At 41.7% G+C, this 16,970-nt stretch overlaps 1 protein-coding gene across 2 annotated transcripts in view; it reads left to right on the top strand.

The window, feature by feature from the left end:
• The first annotated feature begins 305 nt into the window (after window positions 1–305).
• esrrga (estrogen-related receptor gamma a) overlaps window positions 306–16,970 on the top strand; it is a 212,899-nt gene continuing 196,234 nt past the window's right edge. For both annotated transcript variants that reach the window (XM_086187128.1, XM_086187147.1), the window contains exon 1: window positions 306–583. In XM_086187128.1, the coding sequence (XP_086043254.1) occupies window positions 525–583 (59 nt within the window). In that variant the 5' untranslated portion in view covers window positions 306–524. The remainder of the gene's footprint in view (window positions 584–16,970) is intronic.

Raw genomic sequence — 16,970 nt, forward strand, 5'->3', positions numbered from 1 at the left:
AGTTGTTTAACAACACTATGTAAGGTCGGCCTCTTTATGAACATGTAGCTGTGTACATGTCAGGTAGGCAAACTCAGGCTTGGCAGCTCATGCCCAAGTTGGTAGTGTGGGCTTTTAATATGAAGGAACTTGTTAGGAGTACTGTAGAAGTCAATACACAGTAAATCCCAAAGTTCTGGTGTAACTATACATGCTATATGCTGTAATTGCTAAATGACATGGGGCAGGGGTTTCTCCTCCACCTCAACAGCTGCGACTGAGACTTATTCTGCGTCATTTGCGCTCCATGGAGGGTTTAATAAACAGCGGTGCGTCAAGTTATCATGACGAAGGTGAATGACGCGTGCTGGCGGAAGTCCCTGACCGAGGTGCTCCGTGATTGAGACGTAGGCTACTACCCAAAACCAGCGTCCGTGCTCGCTGCCAGCAGGACTGAAGTTTCCATCGTCCCTGAGAGACTATCCAGACTTTGGTTTCAGGTGTTTGAAAGGGACCTCCCTCAGACTTTGGAACCGAAGGAGATAATGAACTCATTCAAGACCAAGCCAGGCCATCTTGTCCTGCGAGTGGTCAGTGAGCACAGGTAGGCGGCCTCTCGCTGAAGTTGAACGTTGACACCTCATGTATGGCGCAGCTGTGCATATTCACGTCTGTTGAGGGCCTTCCTTGTCTTGTGCGTGTAGACACATGTACATTTGAAGAATGACAACCGTTTGAAATCCCAGTCACAGAACGGCCTTTTCCACTGTGTGGTGGCTGGTTGTGTTGTACAGTGGAGTGGAGGTTCACGTCAGTGTAGCCTTGCTGTCCTACTGCTTAAATTCTATTTTAATTCCACTCATCGGCGAAGGGACTGCGCTGCTAAAAATAAAAACCAAAGACTGGACTCAAAAGTCACTTGCTGTGTTGTGGCTGTTTATGTAGCATATATAGAGAGTAATGGATGGTTGTATTTTTGGGCACATCAGTGTAGGAACTCTGTGTTGTCGAGAAAAAAAAAGTGACGCTTTTGTCTGTGGCACAGTCAGGGTGTTTTCCTGGCAATGCGGGTTTGAGGTTTCATATTTACGAGCTCACCAGTTGCGTGTGAATGCAGCAGAGCTTTTGCTTGTAATGTTGCTTTTAAATATAGGGTTAACATTTTGAGTTAAATGGGAAAAAATAGGCACAAGAGTAGATAGGATGTTTGTAAGGTTGGAATTGAAGAGGTTAACAGTTCTCATCAACTCCTAAAAATTGTCTGTACCTGGATATGCGTGTGCTCAAGCAGATTGGGTTGCCATCTTTCTCAATCTAAACCTTTGCTGGTGTGTGTGTGTGTGTGTGTGTGTGTGCGCGCGCACACACAAGCACATGCGGCACATGTAAGAGTATGTGTAAGTATGTGTGTGATCAGAAGGGGCAAGAGGCTGCGCTGAGCCTCATGGATTTGCTGCTAAAGTTTGAACAGCTTTAAATTAAAATGTATTGCCCATTCTCAATGTATTGATCTGAGAGCCAGCTGTGTCAATACACCACCCTGGCTATTTTTCCAATAAGTTATAAAGATCTGCCAGCCAGGCATAAATTCATTACAAAGCTCAGAGTTTATATTCTATGTACATTTATATTCCGGTTCTCTTTACCTCTATTTTTCTTCCTCTTCATTCATTTTCCTGTGTCCTCCAAAACTGTTTTAAATCGTAGTTCAAAAATGGAATTCACTTCATGTTGTGACAACATTGTGGTTAAGGATCGGAGAGGATTAGCTCCAAAAATGGCTTGGGTAGGTTTAGGAAACGATCTGTTTTTACATTGAAAATTACAACTTTGAGGACCTTTCAGTGCTAAATAGGAAATGAGACTCCATTCTTTCATTGACTTATCCATCATCCATCCATTCATTCATTCGTTCATTGGAATGACCCGATAGCTTCCTCTCCTCTTGTCTTAATCACCACTGCAGTCCTACCAGACCACTAGAGGGCTTTGCCACTACTGTGTAAACATACATGGATTCATGGTACTTACTGAAATGAGGGATTCTGTCTTCTTTTTCTCCTCCTCTCCTCCCTCCTCCTTCCTCTCGTCTTCCCATCTCCCTCTTTAATCTCCCTCCACCTCCTCTCATTGTCAATACCTATCTAATTCCACTTTAGCACCAGTAATTGGCTGATGGATAGAAGCTATGGATTGGTCTCTTCCTGATGACTGCATGACATTTTTCCTCCCTCCCTATAGCTGGTAATACTAATAGAATTCCAAATCCGCAGCACTGGGATTCTGTCATGAGTAGGTCAAGCACTGTGTCAAGGTCCTATTGGAAAGCCAGCATCCAACATCTTAATTTAGACTTAGGCTTTTTTCTCTCTCTGTTCCTCTCTGCTTTGCTGGATGATGTTTATTCCCATCTATGTTTGTTTGCTGATCTCCACCAGTTCTTTTTCCACTGGCCGTTATTTTAAAGTACATGGCGGAGGCTTGTTGGATGGAGGATGGTGTTTATTTTAACTGAAGCATTACTGCTTGTAAAAGTTCAGAACTCTGCTTTCTGGTTGGATGAAGACTTCAAGATTTGCCTCATTCAGCCTCTCATATTCATGAACTTATCATGTGTTTAACGTCCTCAACCAATTCATTTTGAGCATTTATTTAATTTATGCCACCAATTTAGTGTCACATGCAAAACTTGCAGAAGTCTTTTTTTAATTATGTATTTATTTATCTATCTTAACTTGACCTAAAGTCTTTCAGATTTGGCATGTTGTGCTCCATAAGACTTTCTCACAAAGCTGAACACCTTCATGAATCTCGGAACTTTCCTCATGAATCCATTCAGTTACAATTCACCTGTCAATAATTTGAATGAACAATATTTTGCATATATTAAATAGTAATTTAAAAACGTTTTTTATGATGGCTGTGAATGTGATCTCAAATGATTAGGATTTATTTTTATTGTACCGTAACTTTTAAAGGATGCACCTCTTTATTCCTGGGATTTTTTTTTCTGTTGTGCTGTAACACTATCTGTCTCTATGTCTATTCAGTATGTGTTTTTGTGCGCGTGCGTGTGAATGCGCAAGTGTTATTTTGATGAATTGAGGAAGAGCCTGGCTAAATCGGGTTGTCATGCTAATTCAGTCACCTGACTGCATAATGCAATGCAGGGGGAGACGGACTGAACTTGACCCTGTTAAACCTGACCTTGGCCTTCGTCTTTCTCTCTCTTTCTCTCCCTCTTACATATGAGAGCAAGGGTCAACATATTAAGCTAATAAATCTGTTTTGTGTGTGCGTGTGTGTGTGTGTGTGTGTGTGTGTGTGTGGGGCTTCAAAGGTGTCAGTGCGAGTTTCCCTGATGTTTTCTCTGTTAAGGGATGGAAAAAGTGACAGACCCACTGAATATTTGATGTAAAATTCTTTCTGTTTTCACAATGCATTATTGTGTTCAGCACAACACTGTTTTGTATCATTATATTTAATTTAAGTGAAGAGATACTCATGTGTCTCCTTGCAACTAGTCGTCAAAGTTCTGATATTTTTCGATTACGGCGTTATTGTCTGTTTTCGTTGTACCACGAGCTGGCTGATCACCATTCTCCATACACAATGAGAAAGGTTAGCTTGATTAATGGTCTACTGATTTTGTTGACTTAGCATTTTGTTTCATGCGTCTTTAGCTACTCCTCCAGCTGACACGTTAAATGAAGCACATCTCTGGCTTGCCATTTAGGCTTTAGTCATGTCAGTATTTACTCTGCAGAAATTGATTCTGTTAACTCTGATTCCTTTTTTAAAATGGTGTGTGATGAGGGCGAATACGGGATCTTTGCTGCAGGTTATATGTGTGTGTATGTATGTTATATATAAGTGATTTTTCTTTTTAATTGAAAGAGTGGTTGAAACATACACTTTATTTACTCTTTCACTCACAATTTGATTTGTTTTGGTGCAGTAGTTACAATTACTGCCCCAGCTAACACATGAGTGCATGGGAATATGTTGTAATGATGAATGAAATCTACACACTCACAGAGACACACACACATGGTCCTTTTCCTGTGACCTTCAAGAGTGTGATCAGAAAAAGAGATGATCCTGTTGAATACATTAGTTCAGATAAAAACTCCCTCATGTATGAAAAAACGAATTTAATAATAATAATAAAAGTGATGGGAAAAAATTGCAAGCAACAAATAGTTTAAATCAGCCATTCATCTGAAGTCAAGAGTAACATTTGTTTATTTTAGCTTGATGTTTGAAGGTGGGGTTACAAGCCTGTGTGGAATGTCCCTTTAAATTATTCACAGCCCAATCAGGTGTCTTTTTCTCCTCTGATCTAAAGATGGGTATCAGAGGTCATCCATTCTTCCTTCCAGGGTCACCTTTGCCACTTTTCCTTTTAAAACTGATACTCCAACGCACCTCCACTCCCCTATCTCTTTCACTAATGTTATATAGGACAATGTCCTGGTCACCTGCAAGTACGTATCAGCATGCACGCAGACATTCAGAAACAAAGCAGCTGTGTGTGCGTGTGTGTGTGTGTGTGTGTGTGTGTGGTTGTACACATAGACATAGACTGTCACACAAACTGACTTCCCCTGGTTCCCCTGCTGTGAGCTCTATTGTGTGTGTGTGTGTGTGTGTGTGTGTAAGGACATTGTTCATTCTCCTCCTATGTATCCATGTATCTGAATACCTCCTGACCTTCTTATAGACTGCAAGGATGTGAAGCTTTATTGCTCTTCATGCAACTTGCATTGGTGTGGTTGCAACAATAGGTGACAAAGGTGGATGGCAGACTGTCGCTGGGCAGGAGGGAGATAGGAAGCAGGTAAAAATACTGCCAAAAAAAGCTTAACCCCTTGACTTTGCTTTGATTTTTACATAATAATGCTCAAAAATCCCCACGTGTAAACAAGTATTCCTTGTCTAATATGCAGGATAAAATATGGTGATTAATGTAAACTTGTAAATGTGAAGTAATGCCAAATGTGCTTCAAATCCTCCTCTACAAATATTACATAGCACTAAGTCTGTTTGCATTGATGTTTGTGCACACATTTTGTGATTGCCTTCTCGCCCATAAGTGTGCTACTTTTTTTTCTCCCTGTCATGTGTGCATGCTTTTGCATAATACCCCTGATTGCTGGCTCGTGTGTAAGCTTCTATGTACAGTAGGAGTGTGTGTGCTCACCGCTGGGGGCTTGTTGTCAGAGCTTCTCTCGACTGGCCAATTAATTATGATGGCCTACTTATGATGTGTAATGGGATGATTTATTAGTAAACACAAAAACAGAGCAGGGACACAGACACACAGGTAGCAGCACTGCATTCTGTGGTCTGGGATCACACACTGGGGCAAGATCACAAGCCACCCCTGGCTGTGTCCTCCCGCATCAGAGGGAAGATTACAGTACCAGCAGAGCCACGCTCCTTCAAAAAGTCAACTTTACAGGCTGCAGGTGATCTTTTAGCGTACTGCAGTATGATTGGGAGCTTCTCGCTGTCTCAAATAAGTTGGATGCTCAGTGACTTTCTTACACTTAATATATATTGAAAGGGAATGGACATGTCTCTATGCGCTAATCTGGTTATTCTAATCTGAGTATGCAGTCGGCCATAAATCAGATTACTCTCTCTACCCAGTCTGCTCTTGGAATTTTGCTCAAACTTTGCAATTCGTCAACTCTGCAGTTGTAGATGTACTTTGATTTGGTTGCAGTCATTTTTATAGTATAATTATTCTGTTATCCAGCCTGCTCCCATTTTGTCTTGTGTCATTTAGCAACACTCATGTGGTTATATAGTCCTAATTTCAAATAAATTCAAAGAACTTTATCCGTTGGGAACATTGTTATAGGCACTAATCTGAAATCTTTGTCCCAATAAGCAGGGAACGTTGCTACAACATCACCTCCCAATTTCTACAAGTGTAGAAGGAAAAGCTTTAATGTTACATTTAAAGGACGTTTAATGGATCCTAAATCATTTAACATGAATAATATTTAATGCTTACCAGACAAAAGATTTTAACAGCGACATTCTGAGAATATTTTTGGGATGTTGTTTAATGTTTGATCTGTAATGTGTTGCTTTGATCAGGATTTAATTGGGGGGGAGGGGTAAATAAAAAAACTTTTCAAGTTAAATCAGATTGCATGTAATTTTCTCCAAACATTTTCAGAACAAAAAATATCGTTCTCAGGTTGACGCCTGTAATAATCAGACACACTTTCAAATATATATGGGGTTATTATTACTTTTTTTTTCTCGTATGTAATTTCACCTAAGCCTGCATGTATCGCACTAATTTACCTTTTTAAATCCTAATTTATTTCTGGGTAAGCCCAAATTTTATAAATCGCATTTTCCTGAGCAAATAAAATATATGAAAACATGCCTGAAAGCCAACCTCAGTCATCAGCACTTTCTTAATCCAATAAAGCTTTTAACCATTTGCAAACAAGCCAATTTAAACCATGAAATACAGAGGAGAACGCTGGAGCAGTCAGACGTTTGGAGGGCTGACCAGAACCACACAGGATGTAACAGATTTTCAGTACTCTTTCTACTCCTGATGGCCTGGAAGTCAACTCCAATCTGATTGCAGAAAATAATACCTGATATTTAAAAGCAAATCAGTATGCTGAGTGTCAGTCGTACTTTTATCTGTAACTCTGAGAATCAGTGTTTATAGAGTCCTCCTTCTGTCAGCCTCTATGGTGAGCACCGGCCTGATGGACAGATGAAGACTGCAGTCAGTCGGTTCTGCTTCATTAGGACACAAGTGTCACGTTCTGTCTTCATTCGCATCTTGTCCTCCTTTGCCCATCACACCTTGTGTCTCCATCCTCTTTTTTTGATGTGTGTGTGTGTGTGTGTGCAGTATTAGGCGTGGCTTGTATAGGTGCAGCAGGTCTGTCCTGGTAGTGAGAAGAGCTATTTGTTTCCTCTGACTAGCAGAGTGGGTGTCCTATTTCTGGATGACACACACACATAGACACCAAACCTTGTGCCCTCTCTACCATACGTTGTGGGATATAATTTATGATGGCATGAAAGCATATGGACTTTTCATCACTCAATGGCAACAAACTCTCTCCTCTCAGTGTTACAGCATATTGTCGCTCCCTGTTTTCATCATTTGTTGTCCTTGTTTTCAAATTTGTGTTTTTCTATCCCCAGAAACAAAACACAAAAAAAAAAAGTAAAAAAAATATCAACTCCCCAGAGGATGCGGACTTCACAAATCTGTTTCCATCACAAAAAGAAAAAAAGAAAAAACCCAACATAAACCAGAAAAAATGAACAAAAATAACTGCAAGGCTAGTTTGACAGTGACTGCAACTGTTGGTCAAGAGATTCAAACACAACTATGATACGTGAGTCATCAAGTAGGATTATGGTGGCGATGGAAAAGTGGAAATGTCGATAAAGAGGCAAGTAGAAGATGAGGAACATAAAATGATATCAAAAAATAAACTTGAAATAATCATACGGTAACCCAACAGAGGGAAAATGACAGACAGTAAACAAACAAAAATACAAACTTAACTAATCACACAACAAGAACCAGGTGTGAGAATGCCAGGGCAGAGCAGGAGCTGATTGGATGAGAGACGCAGGAAGGCGGGGCTGTGGCTGACGTGAACTGATGAATTAATCATGGGTGGGGGAAGCCGGGACAAAGACAGGAAGAAAAGCAACAGGCACCAGAGTGAACTGATAAATCGGGAAGAAACAATTGTTAATTTAAGTATTAAAATGCAACAGAGTTGGACCGCAATGATGGCCAGGGGAAGGAATGTAAGCATGGCTAAATAACAAATAAAAATGCCTCTACGTTTTAACCAGCAGTAGTCTTTATCATGGTAAAAAAAAGAGAGAAAACTTGAAGGCCAGCTATACATCTTTCACTTTGAAGAACAGCTGTGCATTGTTGTAAAAACAGTGATGTCACTGTCTGTTCGTGTCAGGAAGGGACACCCAGGGGTTCACGTTGCTGGGGAGAAGCGGGTGAAGCTGAAGATGACAAAGCTGAGGACGGTGATGAGAGGACGGTGATGATTCGAAAGTCAGGAAACCCAACAAATGTCACATTCTATTCTATTCTATTCTATTCTATCCTAAACTCTCTGTAACTATGGCTGGCACTTTGTCCTGGTGATGAAGCAAGTGCGCTGTTGTTGGGTCGATGTGTGTCATTGTTATATTGATGTGAGGACAGACCCCCGGGGCCGCCAGCCTCCTACTCCCCTGAAAGCAATAAATCTATGGCCTTCTGTTCCCTGTACTGTCCCCAGCTCCTCCTCTCTCACGCACTTTCAGTAAATCGTATACAAGCTCAAAACATACACAAATTAAAAACAATATTTTAGAATTTTTTTCTATATGCTTCAAGATGAAAAATGTCTCTTGCAAAGAGGGTATTTTAAATTTATTTTTTCATGATTTTTCTCATGAGATGTAGTTAAGTGATTCTGTGTTCACTTTCCCTATGAATCACTTAAATTCCCTTCAGTCAGCCAGTAGAGGCCACTCACAGCATTCAGTACCAACAGACAGCACACATACGCTCTCTCTCCATAACACACACACACACACACACACACACACACACACACAACAGCTGCCCATTACAAAGCCAGCGCAGTGGTGAACAAGTGAAAGGTGGCAATAGGAGGACAGAAGGAGAAGAAAGTAGCAGAATGAAGAAAGAGAGAGGAAGAGAGAAAGAATGATAGACGTATCGATAGAAGCGACAAGACAGCACAGCTGATGATTTGCCTTATTTTGTTTGTTCCTGTTTATTCACATCAGCACAGCTTTGTTGCTTTTGACTGAGGCAAACAGAGAAATTGGTATTGACACTCATTCATTTTCCCTCTGAGTCTCTCTCTCTCTCTCTCTCTCTCTCTCTCTCTCTCTCTCTCTCTCTCTCTCTCTCTCTCTCTCTCTCTCTCCTCTCTCTCTCTCTCTCTCTCTCTCTCTCTCTCTCTCTCTCTCTCTCTCTCTCTCTCTCTCTCTCTCTCTCTCTCTCTCTCTCTCTCTCTCTCTCTCTCTCTCTCTCTCTCTCTCTCTCTCTCTCTCTCTCTCTCTCTCTCTCTCTCTCTCTCTCTCTCTCTCTCTCTCTCGCGCTCAATAAGCGCAGGAGCTCCAAACATCACTTGTGGTGTAAAGAAATAAGTAAATTTCATCTGGAGCTGAGTGTCATGTGCTCACCGCTGCTGAAGCACCCAGCCCTCATTTTTTTGTAACTAACAACAAACATTCATGTATTAATGGCTGACTAAGGTGGATCCTGTTTAGGTGACCAGAAAAAAAAACTTACATGATGAATAATTAGAATAAGAGAGAGCAAAATACTCCACTGTTCATATATCTTTTTTTTTTTCTGAATGTACATAGTTCATTGAAGGTTCTGGAGGTAAAATCAAAGATGCGAACGTGCCTGAGGTCATGACAGAGGTGGGTCTGTCACTTATGTGGCTTCATTTCTATCCAGCACTTTGGTTTCATTTTGACATCAACAAACTGCGTTGTTGTTACTTGGTTCTACCCCCCTCCCCCCTTGAGTGGCGTGATGCCTGTCCTTCACTAAAATAAAACAAGCACTCCTCACCCACCTCCCCATGCATGCTCCTCCTCCCTTTGCACCACCAAACTCTCAGAAAGCACAATTATAATAAAAATGGAAGACATTTCGTCAAAACATGGGGAACAGCAGCCCAACCCCCATCCAGAGACACCATGGGGTCATTTTGGGAGAAAAGCGTATGTATGAATTAATTCTTGTGAATGATTTTGGCGCAATCCATGTGATGTAGTCAGCACAGACAACTCAACAAGAGGCAAAGGGTGTGTGTGTGTGTGTGTGTGTGTGTGTGTGTGTGTAATCTAGGGGTTTAAGAGGGAAATCACAGAGGGTAGTTAATGAAATCATCTTAATCCTACCAGCTCCTCAATTCCCTCCCAGCAGAGAAATCCTTATTTCTGTTTCCTCTTTCTTTCTTTCTTGTCTTTTTCTCACTCTCCTCCGTCATCTCAATTCTCTCCTCAACATTCACTAATTATTTCATCTCGAGCATGGTAAGAAGATGCCAAATCAATAAGTCTCCTCTGTTGAAGCTGAAAAGAAGGAGGGATGGAGGCAGAGGAGAGGGTGAAGGGGAGGGTTGGTGTAAGAGGCTGACTAAATGCTGGAAATCCTCATGGTCTGCCAGCTGTCGTGTGTGTGTGTGTGTGTGTTAGTACATCTGAGGTGTTGCTTTGCCAGTGTGCTGCTTCCGCTCTCCCCTGATGACAGTTCTTCACCTGCATTGACCTCAATGTGGCTCCTTTTGCTTGGTAAGTTGAGTCATACAACTCCAACCACCATGACCTCCTATGAGTCAGCGTCACATGCCGTCACCTCGTATTTGTCTGGAGGCAGATACCAGCGGAGAGGGTCGGATCACTAGGTTCAGTTTGGGCAACTACACCAGGACACTGGCGGGAGAGTGAAATTGAAGCTCTAATCTTGAGTACTGCTCTGACCTCTTAATTGTTAGGCCTCTACGCCGAGGGACGGATGTTGGCTGGATGGATTAGGTTTGTATGTGTGTCCCGCTATCACAGCAATTAGTTGTTGGTACTGATAAAGTACTTTTCTACATAGATACACATATATGCTTTAGATTGGAAACTAGAAATGTGGCATCTACATAGTGACTCTAAATGGCCCGTAGGTGTGACTGGTTGTGTGTCTCTGGAGATGAAGATGTAGATGAATTGTCTCTAATATATTGAGGATATAGAAAATTGGGTATTACAGAATTCTATCCTACATGATGTCAGTCCTTTTCTCCATCTTCATGTGAATCATTTAATACAGCCATAATAAATTTGAGGGATGTACAGGAGGATGATCCAGCGTTTGTGCATCTGGAGATGTGAAAGCAGCAGCACTATGATGGAAGGAAGTGAAAATTGCAGAATATGGTTTTGAACTGAAATGTGACCTTTAGAAAGGACACGGGTTTGGGTTACAGCTTCAGTATTTTGCTCATATTTCTTTCAAGGTGGGGGTTGTGACTGGAGATTCCTCACTGTGACTAATGTGATGTTTGTCCAATCCAAACTTTCTCCTGCTGCCACCACCTGCTCACATGGGAAACTTCTTGCTCTCCTCTCAGCCGCTCTTGTTGCACTTTATTTCATTGTTTGTATTGTTAGACTGTTTTCTTCAGACTGGCCCACCTGCAGGTAAGGAGGCAATTGTATTCCAACTTGTGTGTGTGTGTGTGTGTACGGTGTGTGTGTGTGGGAGGGGGGGTAACAGTGTGTGTTTGTATGCCTACAGTTCATTGCCTTTCCTGGTCCAAATGTGGTTTGTGATATTATTTGTGTGTGTGTGTGTGTGTGTTTGCCTGTGGAGGTGCTATCTGTGCTCAGATAAGACTGTAAACCAGATTAATCTGGCGTGGAAGAGCTTGTCAGCAGGACCACTGTATGTGTATGTGAGTGTGTGTGTGTGTGTGTGTACACTGCTCTCCTTCCTCCATCTAAACCAGCCCATCAGGTGAGCCATTGGTTCCTATATTGTCTGAGTGTGTACACATACGTTTGTTTGTGTGTGTGTGTGTGTGTGTGTGTGTCTGAGGGAAATCAGCAGAGAATGCTGTATAAGTGAATGAGTGTGTAGGGTCCAGTGCTGGGTAATGTGATCATGGCTCCATGTAACGCAGCATGACTACTGTTTGTATGTGTGTGTTTGTGTGTGTGTGCTAGAGAGAGAGAGAGAGAGAGAGAGAGGGAGACCATGACAACAGTATCTCTCCATACTTCTGTTGAGAATGGATTACTCTGTTCTGTGACTCAAAACAACAACAACACACACACACACATCCTTGTACTTACATCTTTGTGAGGACTTTCATTGACATAATACATTCCCTAGCCCCTCACCCTAAACATAACCTTCTCAACAGACTGCCTGACCCTAACCTTGACCCTAAACCTAACCAGAACCTAATGCTAACCTTGACCCTAAACCTAACCAGAACCTAATGCTAACCTTGACCCTAAAACCAAGTCTTGACTTTCAAACGGCCCTTTAAAGATGTGAGGACCTGCTACAATGTCTTCACTCTGTTGGTTAAATACGTATTCTAGTCCTCAATGTGTAGCAAGTACAAGAACACACACACACTTCTCATCTCACCTCCTACTTAGGCATATGTACTGTGCACAAACTGAGCTCAGGACATTCATACAGACAGGAACACACACACACACACACTCAAAGTGATAAAATGGCGATTTTTTTTTAAACAATTCATGAAGAAACAAATAATGATGACAATGGACAGCAGGACCATGCAGTCTAATTCCACACTAAAAGCAGAGTTATCTCAAAAGACAGGGTCGTTGTTGAAGTAATAAACTTTTCTTTCTAAAAGTACCAGCTAACAACACCAGGCTCTTTCCTGACAGTCTACCTGCCGCTGATGAATGAATCGCAAAATATATTCAAAAATAAAAGTTGGATATACCTTATTGCAGTTGATTGCCTCTGTGGTAAGTGCACACCATGACCTTGACCTTTGACCACCAAATTATTTTCAGTTCATCCTCGAGTCCCAGTGGATGTTTTAAGGCCTCCAGGCTTGGTGAAAAGATGAAGTAGTTTACTAAGTTGGGATATGAGATACATGATAGGATTGTGGGCTCGTCACTTTTGAAACATATGTTATATTGAAACATCTTAAAATCTTCTTAAATTGAGCATTCAACAACATCTTGCCATAGTTTTTGTTTTTATTTCTACTGAATACTGTTAACCAGGTAGCTAACCAAACTGTAACTTAAGTGAAAAAACATTCAAGAGACAAGTGCACTCACCAGTTTTAGGAGTAATGGAAGTAATGGTGGGATGTTGGAGGACCCAAAAGGGAGTCATGATGTGTCGATGAATCAACCCTCTTCTTCCTCGTTTTGCTGCTTTAACCCAACAATCTTTGTTTTGTCAGAAAAAAATGTTGTAACAGTGACCTCTCTTTTTCTTCTTCGAGCCGTGTTTCTCTGCTGGTCAACAAGCCTCTTGACACCTCAGTCAGATACGGATGCTTTAAATTTGCACCAACAATTCACTGCAAACCAGGTATCTGGAATTAGTGTTTCTGCATTCCCTCTCTGAATACATATACAGCCTTCTCTATACATTTGCATTTCATCAGAGATGCCACCTGCAGTGCAGCGAGGGACATGATGCCTTATTCAAGGGCATCGCTGGTGAGAACATTAGAAGAAGTAATACCGCCATCCTGCAGCTGCCAGCTCACAGCCAGAGAACACCCCTGTCTGTGGCGGGGATCAACCCAACAACCTTTAGGTTATTAGTCAGCCTCTACATCCAGGCCAGCGTGGGGAGAGGTTGTAGGTGGGCGGGTGTGGGATGGAAGCCAAGTGTGTGTGTGTGTGTGTGTGTGTGTGTGTGTGGTCGAATGGGTGGGGGTGTTGCATCCCCAGTGTAAGGAGCACACTGCATCTTCCCCAACCACTTACTGACAGGTCTACATACATCACCACCCCCTACACCTCTGTTTCTCTCTCCTCTCCCTCTTCATCATCCCAATTCCCTCTCTCCCTTCCTCCATCCATCCACCTCTCCTTCCACCCTCCCTCCCTCTCACCTGCTCCCATCTCTCATGAGTGCTGGTGTCTCTCAGCAGCCCACATCTCTCTTTCACCTGCTCACACCCCCAATCCCCACCCCCACACCTCTCTCCAGGCCTCCCCGAGTATCATTTACATCGATGATGCCTCATCATTACCCCTGCCCTACTTTATCTATCACCCAGAAGCTCTGCCATATAGACTTTGTAGAGGACCACAATGGATCTCAGAAGTGAGGTGGAGAATTAACTCTATATTGTGTCTCACTGTCCTAATATAAAGTTTGGCTTTGAGGCTGATTTTTTTTTTTTAATCTCCTGGAATGTGAGTTTTAATAGAGACAGGCAGGTGACATATTTTTAGTTTGTTTTTTAGTTTGGTAGCATTTAGAAACTTCATGATAAAATAAGATGAACATTTTTCCACTCCTTTCAACCTATCTACTAGCAGCTCCAGATCTCCTGCGTGTCTCGGTCAGGAGCACTGATGGGAGCATCAACACAACATACATGTTTTTGACGGTGGGAGGAAACACACGCAGACATGTAGAGAACATATAAACTCAAACAGAGAGTAGCTGAGATGGCAAGAGCTCTTGGCAAGGATATTCTAGTCAGGAGACAACAGTGTTCGAGTCACCGTGCAGCAATGTTGGAAAAGTCAAACTAACTCATCGAACTAGTCTCATGACTGGATGCAGACTAAAATGAATGCAATGCAAATGTATTTTGCTTCATGGTTTTATGCAACACTTGTGTAGACTTGCATGAATTTGTGTGGGCCTGGTTTATAACTCTCATAAAATCCTGTTTGTAACCCTTTTCCCATTCTCTCTTACTCAAACCTGTTAGTATCAGTTGTAATATTTATTGATGAATAGCAAAAACCTGATCATCACACATGCCTGAACCTGGGATGCTCTATTACATATATTCTTGATGTATTTTTTAAAGACATAAAAGAACAGAGCAAGGTTTAGGTCAATTCATGTTGGCAACATTTCCTCAGCGATGAGTAAATCCTTTGAATTAGTTTATAATGAATGAATTTAAGACTTCAATGATCAGAGGAATACTGCCCTGCCAATGTATACTTGGACCAGGTCCTTCAAGTGTATTTCTTCCACTGACAGGTTCACTCGTATGTTGTGCATTTAATGAGGGTAATTATGAAATATATCTTGGCAACACTTGCAAATACAGATTAAACCTCCTATATAACGTGTGCCATATTTGCAATCCATACTTCAGCTGTAAATACACTGACAAATGGGGTCTATACCTATCTATCTATCGATGGCAAAAGTACCTAAATCAGTCACAGCAATCACAATCATAGATTTTCTTTTTTGTATTCCTCTACTTTGCTTTATTCTTAGACCTAAAACCTGAACCTGAATACTCTTAATTTTATCACCTTTGATAGGCGTCATCCACAGAAGCAGTGATGTCGCTGTGGTTAACTTCACTTGATTCAGGATCTAATGAGTATCAACTGACGTCTCTAAGCTAGTCAAAATCCAACTTATCTAAAAGAACATGGCGTTTCCTACAGTGATACCCCAGATTTTTTGGAGCATCTCAAGGTTTTGTTCTTGGTCCTCTACTTGTCTCAAATCATGCATCAGCATGTAATTAATTTTCAATGCTACATGGATGATATTCAGTAATTAAGAGAGATAAATTAGAGGCCTTCTTGACTGATGTGAACATTTCCAGGTCATGTAATTTCCTGCTTCTAATTTCTGATAAAACTGAGATGCTGGTGATTGGCCACACTTGACATATACACCATGATTTCTTAGTTTGATTGTGTTGTGTTTGATCCTTTTTATTGAACTCTAAATTGAAGGTGGGACCATCGGAGGCCACCAAATCACCTTCAATGTGCCGTGACAGACTCTACAAGTCCCTGGAACTATTTGGTGTTTTGAAGATGGTGGTGGAGAGTGTGCCCTCAACAAGTCAGTTCATAATCTCCCACAGAGGTAGTGTGTGTGTGTGTGTGTGTGTGTGTGTGTGTGTGTGTGTGAGAGAGAGAATTCACATTTGTGAAATATATTAAGAGAAATTCTCCCCTCTATTCCTCTCTTCTCTCCTCTTCTCTTCTCGTCTCTCCTTAAGCCTTAAGCGTAGCTGTAAGAGATATCAGATCAAACTGTGTGTGGATGGAGTGTGCAGGGCTCTCAGGGTTAAGTCCCTCACTGTTGCTTTGCGGTGCTAAACCAAAGGAATCACGCATGCAAGTGCATTAGAGGAGGACTTAATATTATGAAAGAAAATTGATTTTCTGGAACGAGATTTCTCCTTTGATAAGGTATTAGCTGGGAGGGGAAAATGTTGTGAATCTTCATTAAAAGCCCCTGATATGCACTGGGATAATCGCAGGGAGAGCAGTACGAATGAAAAATGAACAAAGGGAAGAAGAAGGGAGTCATACATTAGGGACAGACAGAGGGAAAGAAAGATACCATGAGTGAGAGAGAGAGAATACACTCCCACCCACCCAGACGTATACACATACTCGAATCAGAGACTTAAGCAGGAGTAGGCCTCCCTTAATAAGAGTGAAAATTGATTTCTTTCCACTTCCATAAGATGAGATCTAAAGATGATGAAGGTGAGGATTGGGCTGCAGTTCATTATGGGAAATTAGACTACATTCAAGCCAGCGGTATATCCCTAATATATCTACCCTGGCTTTATCCAACACTCCTTCGCACATACTGAACAAACAGAGGGATAAGTGAGGAGGGAGAGCAGACAGATGAGTGGCAAAGGAGAAGATGGGCTGTACTGTAAAAGAGTAAAGCTGAGATAATCAGACAGGACCACATAGAAAGACCTGCTGAAGTCACAGATAGTGAAGGTGGAGGAAGACAGACATACAATAAAAATAAGGAAACCAGGAAAAGAGACGTGTTTGCCAACAGGCTCTCTCCTGCAGCGGTGAGTATTAGGCAGAGCTGAGGTGAGGATGAGAACAGAGTTAGAAGGGATAACGGGCAGATGGACTGACTGCAGAGAGGAGAATTGAATGGAGCCTAACCTCAGCTAATACCACCGACAGAAATTTGTGACAGACCAGCAGAAAACTATAGATCAACTACAGCAAGGAAACCTTTTACAGAGTCAAAAAACTGCACTCACAAAACGGAACTCAGAGCTGGATTGTCTAGAAGTAATACAGTTTGACAGTTTACTTGAAGCAATAGACAGAAGTTATTTCCCCTGCAGGACTTGGTGAATGCACAACTGAGGAAACATTCACTTGTTGCTGGAAGCTACCAGAGACCGACATTTAAAGACAGCAAAACTCGATAAAAA

The sequence above is a fragment of the Aulostomus chinensis genome, chromosome 2, assembly GCF_037954235.1.
Source record: "Aulostomus chinensis isolate RoL2024-O1b breed Wild chromosome 2, RoL_Achi_v1.0, whole genome shotgun sequence".
Classification (NCBI taxonomy): domain Eukaryota; kingdom Metazoa; phylum Chordata; class Actinopteri; order Syngnathiformes; family Aulostomidae; genus Aulostomus; species Aulostomus chinensis.